Source organism: Equus caballus, chromosome 8 (assembly GCF_041296265.1).
Source record: "Equus caballus isolate H_3958 breed thoroughbred chromosome 8, TB-T2T, whole genome shotgun sequence".
In the NCBI taxonomy this organism is placed as follows: Eukaryota; Metazoa; Chordata; class Mammalia; order Perissodactyla; family Equidae; genus Equus; species Equus caballus.
Genome location: NC_091691.1, coordinates 5,520,237 through 5,537,036, shown reverse-complemented (window position 1 = coordinate 5,537,036; position 16,800 = coordinate 5,520,237). Strand labels below are relative to the sequence as shown.

General features: G+C 46.4%; 1 protein-coding gene and 1 long non-coding RNA gene across 13 annotated transcripts in view; one reads left to right on the top strand and one right to left on the bottom strand.

Annotated features, from left to right (window-relative positions):
* LOC100060608 (immunoglobulin lambda variable 1-40) overlaps positions 1–16,800 on the top strand; it is a 765,973-nt gene that overhangs the window by 492,068 nt on the left and 257,105 nt on the right. For 2 of the 12 annotated variants that reach the window (XM_070276177.1, XM_070276180.1), the window contains exons 1-2: positions 14,701–14,854; positions 15,003–15,308. The exons of 8 other annotated variants lie outside the window; for them this stretch is intronic. In XM_070276177.1, coding sequence (XP_070132278.1) covers positions 14,809–14,854; positions 15,003–15,308 — 352 coding nt within the window. In that variant the 5' untranslated portion in view covers positions 14,701–14,808. Of the gene's footprint in view, positions 1–14,700; positions 14,855–15,002; positions 15,330–16,800 lie in introns of those variants that run through there. 2 more of the 12 variants (XM_070276182.1, XM_070276185.1) reach the window with 2 other exon arrangements.
* LOC111774818 (uncharacterized) lies at positions 12,305–15,077 on the bottom strand. The gene is made up of 2 exons (XR_002810085.2): positions 14,976–15,077; positions 12,305–14,065 (listed from the first exon to the last, which is right to left on the bottom strand). It is a non-coding gene; the product is annotated as an uncharacterized lncRNA (long non-coding RNA).

Sequence of the window (16,800 nt, the reverse complement as noted above, 5' to 3'; positions counted from 1 at the left end):
CAGTGTGCTTCCAGGGAGCCAAAGAGAATATAAAATTCCTGAAGGAAGGATGTGGAAGAGAAGAGAGTTGCACAGAGAGAACCCTCTAGTTCTGTGCATATTCCTAAGAGGACTGATGAGTCATGAGTGGGAAGAAACTGTGTGAGGTTGAGGAAAGAACCAGCCAGAAATACTAGAGTAACATACCGCAGGGCTCACACTTACACAATCATGTAGTGTTTGTTCCTCAGGCAGAGGGGACAGCTCCTAGTTAAGTCATCAGGTTCACTAGTCAGGAGAACTTGCCTCAGTCGTGGGGAAGACAAATAAGTTAATATTGCACTCTAAAACATTGTAAAAAGAAGAGAAAACTGAGCCAAAAGCAGCAGAGGAAGGAACAGTCATGTGCTGTTTAATGTCAGGCTTCCATTCTGAGAAATCTGTCATTAGGCATTTCACCACTGTATGAATATCGGGGTGAACTTACACAAACATGCATGGTATAGCCTACTACACACCTAGGCTATATAGTACTAATCTTATAGAACCAGCATCATGTAAACAGGCCACATTGACCAAAATGTAGCTATGCAGTGTGTGACTGTAAGGAAGATTAGAATGGAAGTTAGAGAAATAGCAGGAAGAACATCAGAGAAATTCAGCAAAATTAACAGTTGGTTCATTGAAACCGTCAACAATATTGACAAACCATTAGCTAGACTGATCACTAAAAAAAAATTAGTAAATCGGGAAGTAAAGAGGAGCCATTACTACGGACATTACAGAAATAAAACAGGACTTTAAGGTTGTGAGGTAATACTATGAACAATTACATGCCAAAAATTAGATGAAATGGATGAATTCCTAGAAAGACACAGATTATGGAATCAGACTCACGACAAAAGAGAAAACCTGATGAATTTTGCAAAAATGAAAGAGATTAAATTAGTAATCAAAAACTACCCAAAAAGAAAGGCCCAGACACACATGGCTTCACTGGTGAATTCCATTAAATATTTAGAAGAATTAATACCAATTATTCACAAGTTCTTTCACAAACAAGAAGAGGAAAGAACACATACCACTTCATTCTATAAGGCCACTATTAATTACTCTGATACCAAAACCCGATAAAGACATCACAAGGAAAGAAAACTATAGATCAATGACCCTTATGGATGTAGATACAAAAATCCTCTACAAATTGCTAGAAAAACTAATCCAGCAACATAAAAAACGGAACATATACCATGACCCGGTGGGAGTTATCAAAAGGAGGCCAGGTTGTTCCAACACCTGGAAATCTGTTGGTGGAAGGCATCATCTTAATAGAATAAAGGACAAAAGGCATGATCTTCTCAAGAGTCAAGTTCTTTTTGTTTCTTTTTAAGATTGGCCTCTGAGCTATGTTGTCGATCTGTTTTTTCTTCTTATTCTTCCCAAAGCCCCCAGTACACAGTTGTATATTCTAGTTGTAGGTGCTTCTGGGTGTGCCATGTGGGAACCCGCCTCAGCACGGCTTGATGAGGAGTACTAGATCCATGCCCAGGACCTAAACCGGCAAAACACTGGGCCACCGAAGCCGAGCGCCCAAACTTAAGAACTCGGCCATGGGGCTACTCCCCTCAAGAATCACAATGTGTTCATGCAGCAGACATTGCTTCTGGTTTCAATCTTAGTCCTATTATAGCATCAAATAAGTAAGAATGGAGGTGCAAATACAGGAGGGAGGGTGTTATTCCATGCAAAGAATCTGGACATACAACACTCAATGTAAGGATATTGATGACAAATGATACCGGTGTGTATTTCTGTGTTTCTGAACATTCTGGCGTTAGAAGGTAACTTCCTAGACACGTGATATGGACAAAGAATGAAAGGATGACTAGGATTCAGGCATTGGTGAGGAGCAGGGCCATGGGAAGGTTCCAGCCAGAGAGAAAAACATGTAGAAACTAGAAGTCAGAAGAGAGCACGATGTGTGTAGAAAGTAGGAAAGTCCAGATAAACGAAGCAACCTTTTTCTATCTGGAAGACCCGCTGGAACATACCCCCCCCAACACATCACCCATGTGGCCTGTGAAAAAGTCTATTCTTAAACATTTCCCCACACCATTGCAGGGTCTAGTTCTGAATCAAACTCAGTTGACAAGGGCAGGACAGTTACGACCCAAGAGCCAGGTGACCCAGGAAGGACTTGGGAAGACAAGCAGGAGGACGTGAGATTGTCCATGGTGACCTGGACCAGAGTTTCTGAGACTTCAGTGAACACACAGTCCCCTGGGGGTCCCCACAAGATGCAGATGCAGCTGCACCAGATCAGAGTAGGGGCCAGAAATATGCATGTCTAACAGCTCCCAAGAGAACCTGTGCTGCTGGTCCTCCAAGAACACACTTTGAGTGGCTTCACTCCTGCTCCTCACAGCACAGGTGACAGTCACCACAGGAAGGCGCAGGCTGTAAAGCTAGGGACCTGCTCTCCCTCCCACCCAGGATCAACAGGGTCTTGGCCCTGCACTCAACCCTGTCCACATATCCACCTCCCATCAGCACTGGGGGCCAGTCTCTCCTGACTCAGTCTCCCTAGGCGTTTCTGGCCCCTGGGCAGATGGTCACCACGTACTGTGTGGAAGCAGCAGGGACATTGGGGGTTATAATTGTGTCTTCTTTTACCAACAGCTCCTGGTATGGCCCCACATGACTGACGATGGGTCATGAATCAAACTTCACAGACCCCAGACTCCAAATCTGGCAACATGATCTCTCCGAGTATCTCTGACCACCAGCCCAGCTGTGAAACTGATTACTACTGTTGTTCCTATGCAAAGTAGTGGTGGCGGCTCTTTCTTAATGTTTCTTAGTGATGAGGAAGTGAGACCAAAACCATCCTGGGATGGACCCACTCCCCTGCTGCCCCTTGTTCTGTTCTCCAATCCCGTGGAGTGTATCCCTTTCTAGGTTCAAGGCTGAAACAGTGAAGTCCACTCCTCTTTGCCAACACTGGGCAAAGTATATCCTTGGGAGCCTCAGCTGATTGAGGCCACTTAGGGACAAAGGCTCTGTCCCTGGCTGTGGTCTGTGTGCTCAGACACCACTTGTTCTGCTCAGGAGACATAGGTACCGACGACGTCCAGATGGTCAGAGCCCAGGCTGGGACAGTGCATGGGAATTACAATGAATTTCTCCCTTAGTGACTGTCGTCTGCCCCACCCTGGGACAGGTGCGTGTCTGTCCAGCTTTTCAGATCTATCCTCTCTTCCCATTACCAGAAAGAGAAGTGTGGGGACAGGTGACCTGGGCCTGACTTTTGCCTTTGACCTGAGGAAGGAGATCCTGGGAATTTTTCCACCCTATGTGGGGTTAGTTCTGGCCTGTAACCAGTATGCTTGGACTCCTGAAAGAGCCATGGGTTCTGCCATCAAAGTTGCCCCACTCCTCCTCATAAATGCCTTTCTTCAACCCATGGTTTATCTTGGTCCCTGCCCCTCATCGGCACTCCCAGATGTGCTGAACCTAAACAAGTTGACACAAGTTATCCTGCAATGTTCTGTTTGAAAGTCCTTTTCTCAGGGAGAACATCCCTGAAATAAAGACTAAGGGAGATGCTTTTCCTGAATGTTCTCTCAGGACCCTGTATTTCTCCTGTTGAAGCTTTTAGCACATGTCCTATCTCATTCTTATCTTTGTCTTGGATAGACTCTTTTCTATGAGGGAGAGCTGTACACAGGGTCCAGCAAGGTAGAACCTGGAATATTTTCAGCGATGCTCATAACTCACATTGGAAATAATAGAATATTCTTATGGGACAGGATAAGACTTTAACTGTGTGCATCGCTCCCCACAATGATCCCAGAAGGAGCAGGCATGGGAATGCAGGGATCTTAGCTTACAAGAGAGACTGTGCTGCCTGGGGACTTGAGACAGGCTCTTGGGAGGAGAATGGACACTTTAGGGGAGGGAAGCATCTGGCAGGAGGCCCCTCCCAGGGGGTTGGGATCATAGAGACAAAGCTGCTGGAAGGAGCCCAGCCCTGCTGCTGAGGCCCTGAGAGCAGAGTTCTAGGGGAGACTGAGTTAGTTTGCTAGGGCTGCTGTCACAGAGCACGACACACTGGGGGCTGACAATAGAGATTTACTGTCGCACAGTTTTGGGGTTAAAAGTCTGAGATCACGGTGTCACAGGGTCTGTGTTCTTGTGGGCTGTGAAGGAGAATCTGCTCCAGGCCTTGCTTCTAGCTTCTGTTGGTTTGCTGGCAATTGTTTGTGTTCCTTGCTTGAAGATTTTGCCTCGACCTTCATATGGGATTCTCCCTTGCTAGTGTCTAAAAGTTTCTCTTTTGTAAGGACACCTATCAAATAGGATTAGGGGTCCATCCTCCTCCAGCATGATCTCATCTGAAATTACCTAATTACATCTGCAATGATCCTATATCCAATAAGGTCAGAGGTACTGGGGTTAGGACTTCAATATTTGGATTTGAGTGGGGTCACAAATTAACTAAAACAGTGTGTCTGCCATGCTTTAGCCCTCCCTTCCCTCAGGGGACAAGATTGTAGGTGCACAGCTCAACAGGTCGTTGCTGCACCACGGATTTCTCATGGCTTCAGCTGGGGCATGAGCTGAAAGATGAGAAGACCCCTGACTGTCCCCTAAATGACTCATTTCTTGGGACTGATGTCCAGGCTCCATCTCATCATAAGAAAATGTCTGACACAAAGAAAGTGTCAGAGTAACCTCCCAGCCAGGCCCCAGTGCAAAAGAACCCCATTTCTTCAGCGGGGAGTGGAGGTGGTTGGAGCTTTCCAGTGGCAACTGTGTCCCTGGCAGAATCCCTGGGACCCGAGGCTGATCTGCTTCTCCTCCAACCACTAGTCCTCCTGGGCCAGCTTGGGACATGGCGTCCCTAAGATCTCGTGAACTTCCCCCGTGCTCTCTGGACTGACTGGAGGGATCAGCGTGAGGTTCCCCTGCTCTCTCTGTCCAGCGTCCTTTCCCCTCAGTGACACCATCCCAGTACTGAAGCCAATCCGTCCTCACCTGCACACTGCTGAAATTGATAAAACAGACCTGAACCAAAAAGGAGTCAGGAAGGCCTGAAGGGGGAGCTCTCACACCTCTAAGAGGGCATCAATTACTCCAACACCAACTTCATCTCCAACAAAAAGCACAATGACTTTACTGCTGAAGGGAAATTTCTGTCCCCAGCCAGGAACAGCTCAGCCAATGAGAAGCCATTGCCTCTCTAAACTCTTAAAGTGTTACTGTCCCCCAGTGGACTTTCTTAGGACAGCCCCTCCCAACTTCCCATTTTGTCTAGAAAAACAGGGCCCCTCATTTTTTTCTGGATTTGCCTGTCATCCGCCATGGTATGCACATTCTGAATTGCAATTATTTTGGCCATTTCTGAATAAAGTCGTTTTGAGATTAAAATAACTGGTGAATATGCTTTGTGAGTTAACACGCCCTGGCCTGCATATTGCCCTCTGCAGACAGGTCGGAGGACACACACTGATGTCAACATGTGCATTTTGGGTTTGCAGGTTCTAACCCCCTCCCTGAATGAGGAGACATAAGCAGGGCCGACTCTAGTGAGACATGAGGATGAGATGACCCATGTCACAGATCTGCACAAGCACAGACGAGTTCTCTGTAGTTCTGCCCTGACATCCTGTGATGTCCTGTCAGAGAAACACAACTGCCTCTCTGCACCCAAAGGACCTGCAAGCAGGAGAGGGGGCAGTGACCCGTGCGAAGAGCAGTGCAACTGTGGGCATGTGTGCATGTGTGTGTGTGCATGTTTCTGTGCAAGTGTGTGCGCATGGGTGTGTATTTTACTGCGGTCAGGAAACGTTGTCAATTTCCATTGTCCCAAGCCTAAGACTTTCTGTTTCCATAACTTTTATTCTTCCGTTAGTCCACTGTCTTTGCTTCGTATTAAGTATAAGAATAAAGATTAAGGATGTTATTAGGAGGAGGAGGAAGCATTCACATGTGCTTAATACGTATCACTCACCATCCAAAGCAGTTCATATGTATTAAACTGTTTAAGCACAAATCCTCTATGAACAAGCATTCTCATCATCACCCCATTTTACAGATGGGGAAGTTGAGGCATGGGGGGATGAGCAACCTGCCTGAGGTCAGAACTAGGAAGTGGCCGACCCAGCAGCAAACCCAGGTCTCTGACCCCAGAGTCCCCGGTCTTTACCACCATCCTGTTGCCTCTCATTGTGCTTTCAAAGCTGAGACTTGGCCCCTCCTTAAGAAGCCAGACAGTTCTCTCTTCTATTTCAAAAGGAAATGACTGATATTGTGAATTTGCAGTGCAGCCCTGTATGATTGAAATAAAATTGGAAACACTTATGGAATTGGTAAATTTACAGTAGCCACATTTAAAAAAATAGAAGAAACAGGTGGAATTATTTTTCATGGAATATTTTTTAAGTCAATGAGTTGAAATAGTATCATTTCAATATGAATTAAGTGTGAAGATACTGATATGTTTTACATCACTTTTATACGATGTCCTTTAAATGTGTTGGGTTTCTCAGAACTACAGGACATCTCTCCTGGGACTACCCAGATTTCATGCTCACAGCTACATGTGTGTGGCCATGACAAGGACAGAGCAGGTTAAATGGATGAGGTTTCCTTGGGCTAACAGTCATTGCTGTATGTAACCACAGCCACCAGGGGGCGAAAGGAGGGCCCCATGACCAAGAGCGACACAGGGGAGGAATGACTGCTCCATTTTCTACCCAAAATAGGAGTACTGAGGCCACCTAGAAGTAAGGGAATTTTTATAACATGAGTCCATACTACTTCCATTCTTAAAAACAAGATGTTAACATATAACAATAATATTAAAGATGAATCTGAGCCATCAGCACACATTTTCATTAGTCAGTGTAATGAAGGACAACAGTCCATGTGAATTTTTTATAAATGTGAATGCAAGAATCACTGTCAGTCAGAAGATCATTTCCACAAACCTCACAACAAGTCCTGAAGCTATATTTGTGCAGAGACCTAGAAAGGAAGGATGATTTTAAAGAATACTTTATTGAGCCTGGATAACTCTTCGTGGTATTCTCCTTAAACAGATACATTTGCTTAATTCACAAGCACAGATCATTTTTATGAAGGTCAATTCTCCCAGGATGGTACTAGCAAGTTCCCTCCCATGGTGGAATGTGACCCAGAAGCAAAGGTGTCAGAACCTGCCTGCAGGAGTGGCCATCAGGGACCCATGGGGGAGACTCTGAGGTGTGAAGCAGGAGGAGTGGAGGCATCCAGCTGGGAGGGTGGAGAGGAGCTGTGTGTAAAGCGCTCAGTGGGAACAATAGCGCATGTGTCTGACGCATGTGGCCCTCATCTCATCTTCGATGATCTCTTCAGACCAAATTCTGATGAGTGAGCACATGGGGTCTGCTGTCTGTGCTCAGGTATCAGCACAGTGCTTCACCCGTTATTTCCATGAACAACATCTCTAGCATTTTGCAAGGGAATTAGCATTATCACATCCTCAGCAGTGTGAGGTTTGAAAACAAACACGTTTGTTCATGATAGAAGGTAAAATATGCATCTTACAAATCATGTTTATAAATTTTAAGGGATTCTGTTCCTACTCTGAGAGAAGTCCAAACTCAAGAGATTTGACCATGTTAGAAAAGGATCCTCATCCTAACTTGCCAGGGGAAGAACCTGACAGGAGTAGCCCAATGAGGCATCTGAAGTCCCCAAGGTCCTGCTGACATGTCCTCCGGTGTTGCGTGTCATGGAGGGAGCAGAGGGAGTGTCCCCACATTGGTCCACAGACAGATGATGTTTCACTGGGAAACACAGATTTCAACACCATGAAGATCTGAGGGCTCTTCAGGCAGACTGAGGGAGCCGGGAGGTCCTGAATACAGAAGAGATGGTGGTGACAGGAGGGCCCAGGAGGGTTGGGATGAAGAGGAGAACGATATGGGCATGGTTATTGGCAGGGAATGAAGGTCTGACAAGTCAGGGTCTGAGGTCAGCCCCCTGGATTGGAATCTTGACTCACTCATCACTGTCTGGTGGACTGTGGGGAAATCATTTAACTTTACAGTGATGGCTCCCTCCTCATCAGACTGGAGGGAAGTTTGACCTTCAGCAGAGGGCTGCTGGTTGGTTATTGTGATGTCTGGTTGGGAGGGTGCAGGTAAGAACTCACCAAAGGTCTGGCATCTATTGAGGGCTCAGAAGTATTGAAGTATCAATGCATATAAGAAGACATCATCCTGGCAGCAGCAGGGGGCACTGTGGGTCTTTGTTTGTGGCACCTACTCCATCCAGGTCCCCTGGCTGTGCTCAAGTGCAAAGGGCGTAACTGATGCTTCCTTTGCAGACACTTGTATTGTGTAGAATCAACTCCCCACTATGAAACCCACACCTGGCACTTTTTCTGACCTCAGTAAATTACCAGCAGGAAGTCCTTAGGCTCAGGGCTCAGACAAGAGCACAGACAGAGGGAATGGGGAAGAGATATGCATTCAATGTTCCTCCCTCTTGAACTGCAAGAAGAGAGGCTAAATGTAGAGCTGGGAGAAGCCAGTCATCCTGGGCAGCCTCAGGGCAGAGCTCCCGTAAGACCCCTTCGCCAGGGACTGGTTCCCTTCTACCACCTGCCCCTCATTTTCTCCACAAGTCTGAGCATCCCAGGGCACTTAGGTGTCTCCCTCTCTGACATTTCCCTCCAAGCGCAGGCCCCAGGGACATCTGTCAACTCTTGGTGCATTGAGCATCATTCTGTTATTCTTGGTTTCCAGGTCTCTGTGCTCTTCCTGTGCTGACCCCGCCACCATCTGCATCTACCTCCCTGGGAGCCTCAGTCAAGCTCACCTGCACCCAGTGCAGTGAGCACAGCACCTACTCCATTCACTGTATCTACAGAGACCAGCGAAGGCCCCTGGGTACGTGATGCTGGTTATCAGTGATAAAAACCACAGCGAGGGGGACAAGATCCCTGATTGGTTCTCAGGCTCCAGCTCTGGGGCTGACTGCTACTTAACCATCTCCAAAATCCAGTTTAAAGACGAAGTTGAGTATCACTCTGGTGAGAGTCATACAATTGATGGACAGAATGAGTAAGAAACAGTGGCTTAGATGAAAGAGAAGAGAAGCTGAAACCTCCTTTCTCCCTGTCCCTTCTTCCCCTGGGGACTCAGGGTGAGCTGCTCCTTGTCCCTCTACAGGACCCTGAGACATTTGATTCTTCTCCTTGCAAACCCTATCATCATGTACCTCCTCTCCATGAAAACACTAAGAAGGGACCGATGCAGGTCAAAATTTAGGTTATTGTCAACTGTACATCTGTTTCCTCCAGCAGATGCCTGTGGGAACAATGCTGAGAGAGACTAGACCAGCCCAAGCAGGAAAATGTCTCTGAGTGGCTAGACTGAGATGACTGCATCTAAAAACAACCCTTGGCCTTGTTGGGGAGGAAGACATTTCCTCTACCTGCTGTGGGTTCTTTGGACGGGAGAACAAATTAAATTGCCATGAGACAGAATAACAGGAGAAAATTAAACAAAGCTTCGTAACATGTATACGTGGGAGAGGCTCAGGCAGGCAGAGCAACTCGCCAAAATGGCCAAAGCCACCACCTTAGATATCATCTTCAGCTAAAGACAAAGGAGGATTTTGGGGGTGGAAGGAGTCAGTTACAGGAGGTTACCAGACAAGTACAATAAAAAGATGCAGATTTAAGTCCTTGCCTTTGGCATTGATTAAGAGTTTCTAGAGTTAAGGTCTTCCCTCCTTCCTGGTACAGAGAGGGAGACACCTTTACAGTTGGAGATTTCCTTTACAATGTAAATGTTTCTTAACAAAGGGAAAGTAAACTCTGCTTTTCAGAGTTCCTTTCCTGTCTGCAGTTTATTAAAAGTAACCAGCCCCAAATAATCCTCATGCCTAAGAGACATATGTTGGGTGACCAATTCCCATCCCCCACAACCTCTGTGCTCCCAGCATAAGACTCTGCTTCGGGAAAAGACATGGATCTCAGGGGTCCAGGGGTGACCATGGAAGTCACCTGCAGCTGTCACGTCTTGACTCCAGGTGCACCATGGTGTATAGCAGGACTTCTGTCAGGGTTCAGGGCTCTGACAGTTGCACTTTGCCCTCATGGGAGGCAGGACAGAGAGACATCAACCCCATGGTGGGTGCTGAGCTGGGGACCAGTAGGGAAGTACCTTGTATGTTAGGAGGTCTATGGCAGGACCTACATGGAAGGTGACTTGAGCTTTTCCAGCTGTGGCAGATTGTCAGCTTGGGGTGCCAAGAAGGGCTAGATGTTTTGCCCACAGGACTCTTCCAGGGACACAGTGGGGACCATGTCCACAGGGATAGTGGCAGGATGTGAGGGACACGAGACACTAAGGTGGACAATATGTTGACTCCCTGAGTCTCAGTCCTGTGGGTGATCCACCTCAAGTGCATTTGGGAGGGGGCTGGTGTCCTGGATATGTGGATTTCCACCAGAACTTTTCTAGCGTCTGAAAAACAAACATCTGTCACACACATCATATCTTTGTGTCAACATGGAACTACCATATTGACGAGGTAACACTGGTCCCTGTGAACTGGCCTGAGCAAGGTCAGGTGGGATTTTAGGGCTGGACCCCAGAAGGTCAGGCTGGGATAGCCAGTCAGAGGTCTGACATGGAGATTCCTGGAGCTGCCTATGGCCTGGATGACTCTAAAGGATGCCAGAGGAGAGGAGATTGCTGGTCTCTGTGGGAGGGAGTGGACAGAATGCAGAAGGAATAGCGAGAGATGGACATCAGGGCTCAGTCCTACAGTGACATGTGTCAGCCTCTGGTTGACTGAGTCACCAGGGTCACAGGGCCATCTCCCATCCTCTACACTCCACTAAACGGTTGATCTCTACTAGGGATTTGCACTGCCTTTGTCCCCAACAAGGTCTCCCATGGGGCCCTCCAGTGGGGAGATTCCTCCACTGGTTACACTGTAGGAGAGGGAGTCTGGAGGACTGCGGGGACATAAATACAAACCCCAGTGTGGACCACATCACATCCAGGCCCACCTGGGCCTTGTAGTGCTATCAACTTTGAAGAAGGTCAGCAGTAGCCTCTGATGGACAGACAGAGGGACAAACTACTAGAAGTGGTGGCAGCAAATGGAAAGGTGAGTCTGTGCTGACATGATGACCAAGCAGTGATGGAGCCACCACTACAAATTCTTGTCAGAGGTGGACCAGTGGCCATGAGAGGCCATTACTTATGGTCAAGGTTACAACAGGGTGCTGAACTCTTCCGAGGACACTGTCAGCTCTTGTCGTGTGAAAATGACAATGAAATTGTGAAGGATGAGAGGCCCTTCCTTGGTTGTGCTATACCCATGTATTTGTCCAAACAGATGCCAGGTAATCCTGAGACCTGGAGTAACAGTTTTTGTCAAAAATAACTGTTGCTATGGCCTTAGAAGATTCTCAAGAATGGACAGAATGCATTGTCATTGTCACATTAGGGGAATCTCGAAAGCTTGAGAAGCTGTTGATAAATAGGTCCAGAGAGCAGCTGACACAGGTCACAGGACCTGCACGTGGAGGCATGTTGAAGCTGCTGTTGCTCTGAGTGTGACAGGGCAAGCTAGGCAGGTGGGCTGGAGTGAGAGTGTGCTGGAGGAGGGGCCTTTCCCCTCTGACTCCTCCTGCATCTCCCACTCTCTGCCTCTGACTCTGTCTCTCTCTCTGAATTTCTCTAGTTCTCTAGTTTCTATAGTTCTCTGGTTCTCTTCCAGTAAGTCTTTATCCTATGTGGTTCTTTTATATGCACTCTTTCCTGATTTTCATTTACTGTCCATTTTGCCTGTGTGTCTGTCTTTTATCCTTGATAATCTAAACATCAAAACTAATGACACTTAGCCTGTCACTGTCCTGGGTCTCCTGTGTGAGGACCAGAATTCTGACCCCTCCCCTGCAGGATGGAGACCTCATTCCCCAGAGGCTGGGGTGTCAGCAACTGCAGCTCCAGGACTTGCTTCTGCTGAAGAGACCTGGCACAGTGGGGACATTCCCGTTCTTGGTAACAGGCTACATCTAGTGACCTGTGAGTGTGGTGGGATGGAGGCAGGGCTGCCGGCCATTCAGCGGGATCCGAAGGGCACCCCCAGCACCAGAGCCCCATTATTTGTACTGTGGGCCCTGTTGTGTCAGACCTCAACATCCATATCTGCCCAAATCTGCTTCCTTCCTGTCCTCAGGGTGTGTTCTCTGTTTCATCTAGACCTCTTGCAAACTAGTCTATGTGAGAGTTGGCTCTTGGAAACCTTCACCTACGACAACTTTTTTTCTTTTATTATGTCATAATTACATAATTTACATAATGACATAATTTACAAAATTACATAATTTACATCTTCCAAGATCCAGTACTTTTAGTGAACAGTTGTGTGAGTTTTGACAAATGCATACAGAGGTGTAAGCACTTCCACAACCATGATGTGTAACAGTTCAATCATTACCCACAGATTCCAAGACCTCTTGGCAGTCACACTCTCCTGCCATGTCCAACTCACAACTCCAGATCTGATGTCTGTCACCATAGTTCGATCTTTGCAAGAACTTCATATAAATATTATGTTTCATTCTGGTAGTGGTTTCATTCAGGCTTCTTTCACTAGGCATAATCCATTTGGGATGCTTCTACATTCTTGCATGTTAATAGTTCATTCCATTTTCACTGTGAGTAGAATTCCCTTGCACAGATGAACTACAGTGTGTGTTTCAGTTTCCCAGTGAAGTGACACTTGGCATATTTCCATGTTCCACTCTGGTAATTTCAAATAAAAGCTTTAGGACCTTGTTTTGGGTTTTTTGTGGACATGAGTTTTCATGTCACTTGAATAAATACATAGGAATGGAATTTCTGGCTCATATGGTAGATATATGTCGAACTTTCTCAGAAATGAACAAATTGTTTTCCAACGTCGATGCTGGCTTTGCATTTTCATTATAACCAAGCGTTTACGAGACTTCCATTTGTTCCGCATTCTCATTAACAGTAGCTTCTCAGTTTTTGTTTAAACCTTTTTAATATATCTGTAGTGATATCCCATCATGTTTACAGTTTTCATTTCTTTAGTGACTGGAAACCTTTAGCATCTTTCAGGTGCTTATTGTCATCTGTGTGTTTTGTTTAGTGAAGATTTTGAACAAATACTTGTCCATTTTCAAATTCAGATTCCCCCGGTGACTTTTACTCAGTCGTGTGTGTGTGTTTGTGTGTGTAGGTAGATTGATGTGATTTTATCCCCTGTGTAGGTTCATAGGTCCACACCACAGTTAAGAGACAAAACGGTTCCATCTCCACAGGGAGCCCTCATGTTGTCATTTTATAACAACATTCACTTCCTCCCTCCTACGTGCCCTGCACTGCCCCTAACCTTTGCCATCCACTAACTGATTCTCCATTTCTAAAATTTTGTCTTTTCAAGAATGATTAATAGAAATAAAAAATAGATTTCTATTGTGCATAGCCTTTGGGATTGGCATTTTTCACTCTGCATAAGACACTGTACATTCATCAACATCCTTGTGTGCATTAAGATTTCATTCCTTTTCATCACTGAGTACTATTCCATGATCCCAGTATACCAAAGTCTGTTTACCAATCCACCCAATGAAGGACACCTGGATTGTTCTTACCTTGAGGTAGTATACATAAGGGTGTATGAACATTTGTGCATAGTTTCTCTATGAACATATTTTCATTTTGAAATAAATGCCCAAGAGTCATTTGCTGGGTTCCATGGTAACCATAAGTTCACTTTTTTAAAGAATCTCTCATACCCTTTTCCAGGGTTGCTGCAGCATTTCACATTCCCCTCATGGGACATGAGTGATACAGTATCCCCACATCCTCGCCAACAATTAGGTTTGTCACTAATTTTATTGCAGCCAATCTGATAAGTACGTAGGGAGATGTGCTTGTGGTTTTCATGTGCATTTCCCTCATGGTTAATGAGGAACGACCTTTCTTGTGCTCTTTGCGATTTCTGTGTCCTCCTCCGTGGAATGTTTGTGCTTGTTAATTGCCTGTGTTAAGAATGGATTTTATTTTTACAGTTTACTTTTGAGGGTGCTTAATGGTCTCTATACCATAGTCCTTCATTGCACATTGGGTTTTCAAATATGTTTTCTCTGTTACTTGTTTTTTTCATCCTTTAGAAAGTCTTACAAAGCAAAAGATATTACATTTAATGAGGTACAACATATTGATCATCCTTTTACCATTCATGGTTCTGGTGTCATCAAAGAATTCTTACAAGCCTTAGATACCAAAGGTTTCTGCCATTTTTTTCCCCAAACCATAAAAAAGACTTGCCTGAGAGGCACATAAGCAATTTCTCTGTATCTGGTCATGATGTTTCACGTCTCATACAACAGCATGACCAGTGTCCCTACAAGCTCCCACTTCACCACTGCCCAGTCCACAAACATGGATGACCCATCACTAGAGCAGGACTGAGGGCTTGTCCCCAAGCCCAGAGGGGAAGCCCAGGGCACAGACTGAGGTGTGAGAGCATGTGCTGGGGGTAGGCATCTCTACTTTCTCACTCAACACAAGAGAGAGTTCTGTGTGCTCAGGGACAGGCCTTGGGAATAGGACCCACTTTCACAACCTCTTTAGGCTGAGCCATTTTCTGATCAGGACAGAGAAACTCAGGAAGGCCACAAAAAAGAGGAAGTAGATTTGCATTTCTTCTAGACAATAAGAGAGGCCCTTAGGCACATCCCCAGCTGTAGGCTCAGAGGCAGAAGTCTGGGGAATCTCCACCATGGCCTGGACCCCTCTCTTGTTAGCCTTCCTCTCTCTCTGCACAGGTGATGCTTCCCAGGGCTCAGCCCCTAAAGAGACTATGGAACAGCCTGGCCCTGACCTTCAGCTCTGTAGAGGGGAGGCTTCAGGGTGTGGGCCCTCTGGGAATGAGACCCTCATCCTTACCTTCACCTCTGCTCTCCTCTCTTGCAGGTCCTGTGGCCTCTTCTGAGCTGACTCAGCCATCTGAGGTGTCCGTGGCCTTGGGACAGAGAGCCACCCTCACCTGCCAGGGAAGCAACTTTGAATTTTTTTCTCCTAGCTGGTACCAGCAGAAGCCAGGCCAGGCCCCTGTACTGCTCATCAATATTAATAATGAGCGCCACTCAGGGATCCCTGAACGATTCTCCGGCTCCAGCTCAGGAGACACGTCCACACTGACCATCAGTGGGGCCCAGGCTGAGGACGAGGCTGACTATTACTGTCTGGCAGTAGATGCTCTTAGTTCTGAAACTCACAGTGATACAGGCTGATGGGGAAGTGAGACACAAACCTCTTTCTCATCTGTGTCACACTCTCCTCCAGCCTCAGGAGGACTTCAGACAAAGCCATGAGCAGGTCCTGCCCAGGTCCCAGATATGAGATGCCCAGGCTGCCCTCTCCTCCCAGCCCTCCAGACAGGCTCTTTGGAGGATGGATCAGGACTGGATTTAAGGCTGGTAGGACAAGGTTGTTTCCTGGACAAGTATGTGAATTGTGGACAGACAGCCTAGGTGGACAGGCAGAGCGAGGAAGATATATGGCCGTTAGTCATTGTGCCTGAATTTCCAAGTGGGAATGACTGGACTACATATTAGTCGAACTTTCCTGGGTTAGTGACCAGAACTGCCAAGGCCAGCTCTTTCTCTGAAGCCTCTGAGTCCCATTACAGCCTGGGCCTCTGAAGCAAGAAAACTAGGTTAATGGACACTGCCCTGTCTGCCTAGATTCCCTCTTCAGGGCTCACACACCCACCCTACAGTGCTGGAAGCAGGATGTTCACAGCTGTGCCCCCACTGGGAAGTACCTTTATCAGCAAATAATTGCATCCCCCAAGTTTATGTTCCTCTCTGTGTGATTCAGATCTCATGTCTGCCCGATGCCAAGAGCCCAAGGTCCTGCCTCAGTTCAAGATGACCTTGCAGGAATCCCAGCTGAGTCCTCATTGGCCATCACATTGCAGGTCTTCGCAGTCTTGCCTCCATTCTTTATTCATGAGAGATCACCTCAAAATGTTATGACATGCAATTCTTCATGACATATTGTGCTTTCAGGGAACAAAAGAGAAAATAAAAGTCCAGAGGGAAGAATATAAAGGAAGAGAGATCTCCAGAGAGAGAAGCCTGGAGTTCTGCACATATTCCTAGGAGGACAGGTGTGGGAGGAAACTGCATGAGCTTGAGGAAACAACCAGAGACACTGGAGGAACATTCTGCAGGGCTCACACTCACGGTCATGTAGTGCTTGTTCCCCTCTGAGGAGAGAGCTCCTGGGTAAGGCATCAGGTTGACTAGTCAGGAGAACTAGCCTCAGTTGTGGGGAAAATTAGCCACAAACCAAAGTCTGCTCTGCTGCCACATAAACACTATACAAGCAAGTTGAGAATGGATGGACCTTTGTCCAGGTTACTTTACTGAATCCAAAAATAAGTAAAATGACAGCAAGAGAAATACGAGGATGCAGGACACAGCAAGGAAAAGTTCACAATATCGAGCATTCAATCAAATATTTCTTACATAGAATCAGGAAAATAAGAGCAGTAATCGGTACAAAAATCAATTAACCTAAATTGACCCTAAAATGGATCAAATGATATAATTTATAGACAAGGATACAAAAGCAATTTCTATAAACTATATCCCGTGTGTTCATGAGGGCAGAGAAAACATTGCACGTGTTAGTGGTGACATGCACATACACACAGGTGCACATTGATCTCCTGGCACTGCTTTAGAAGCGCTACATGTCTAAT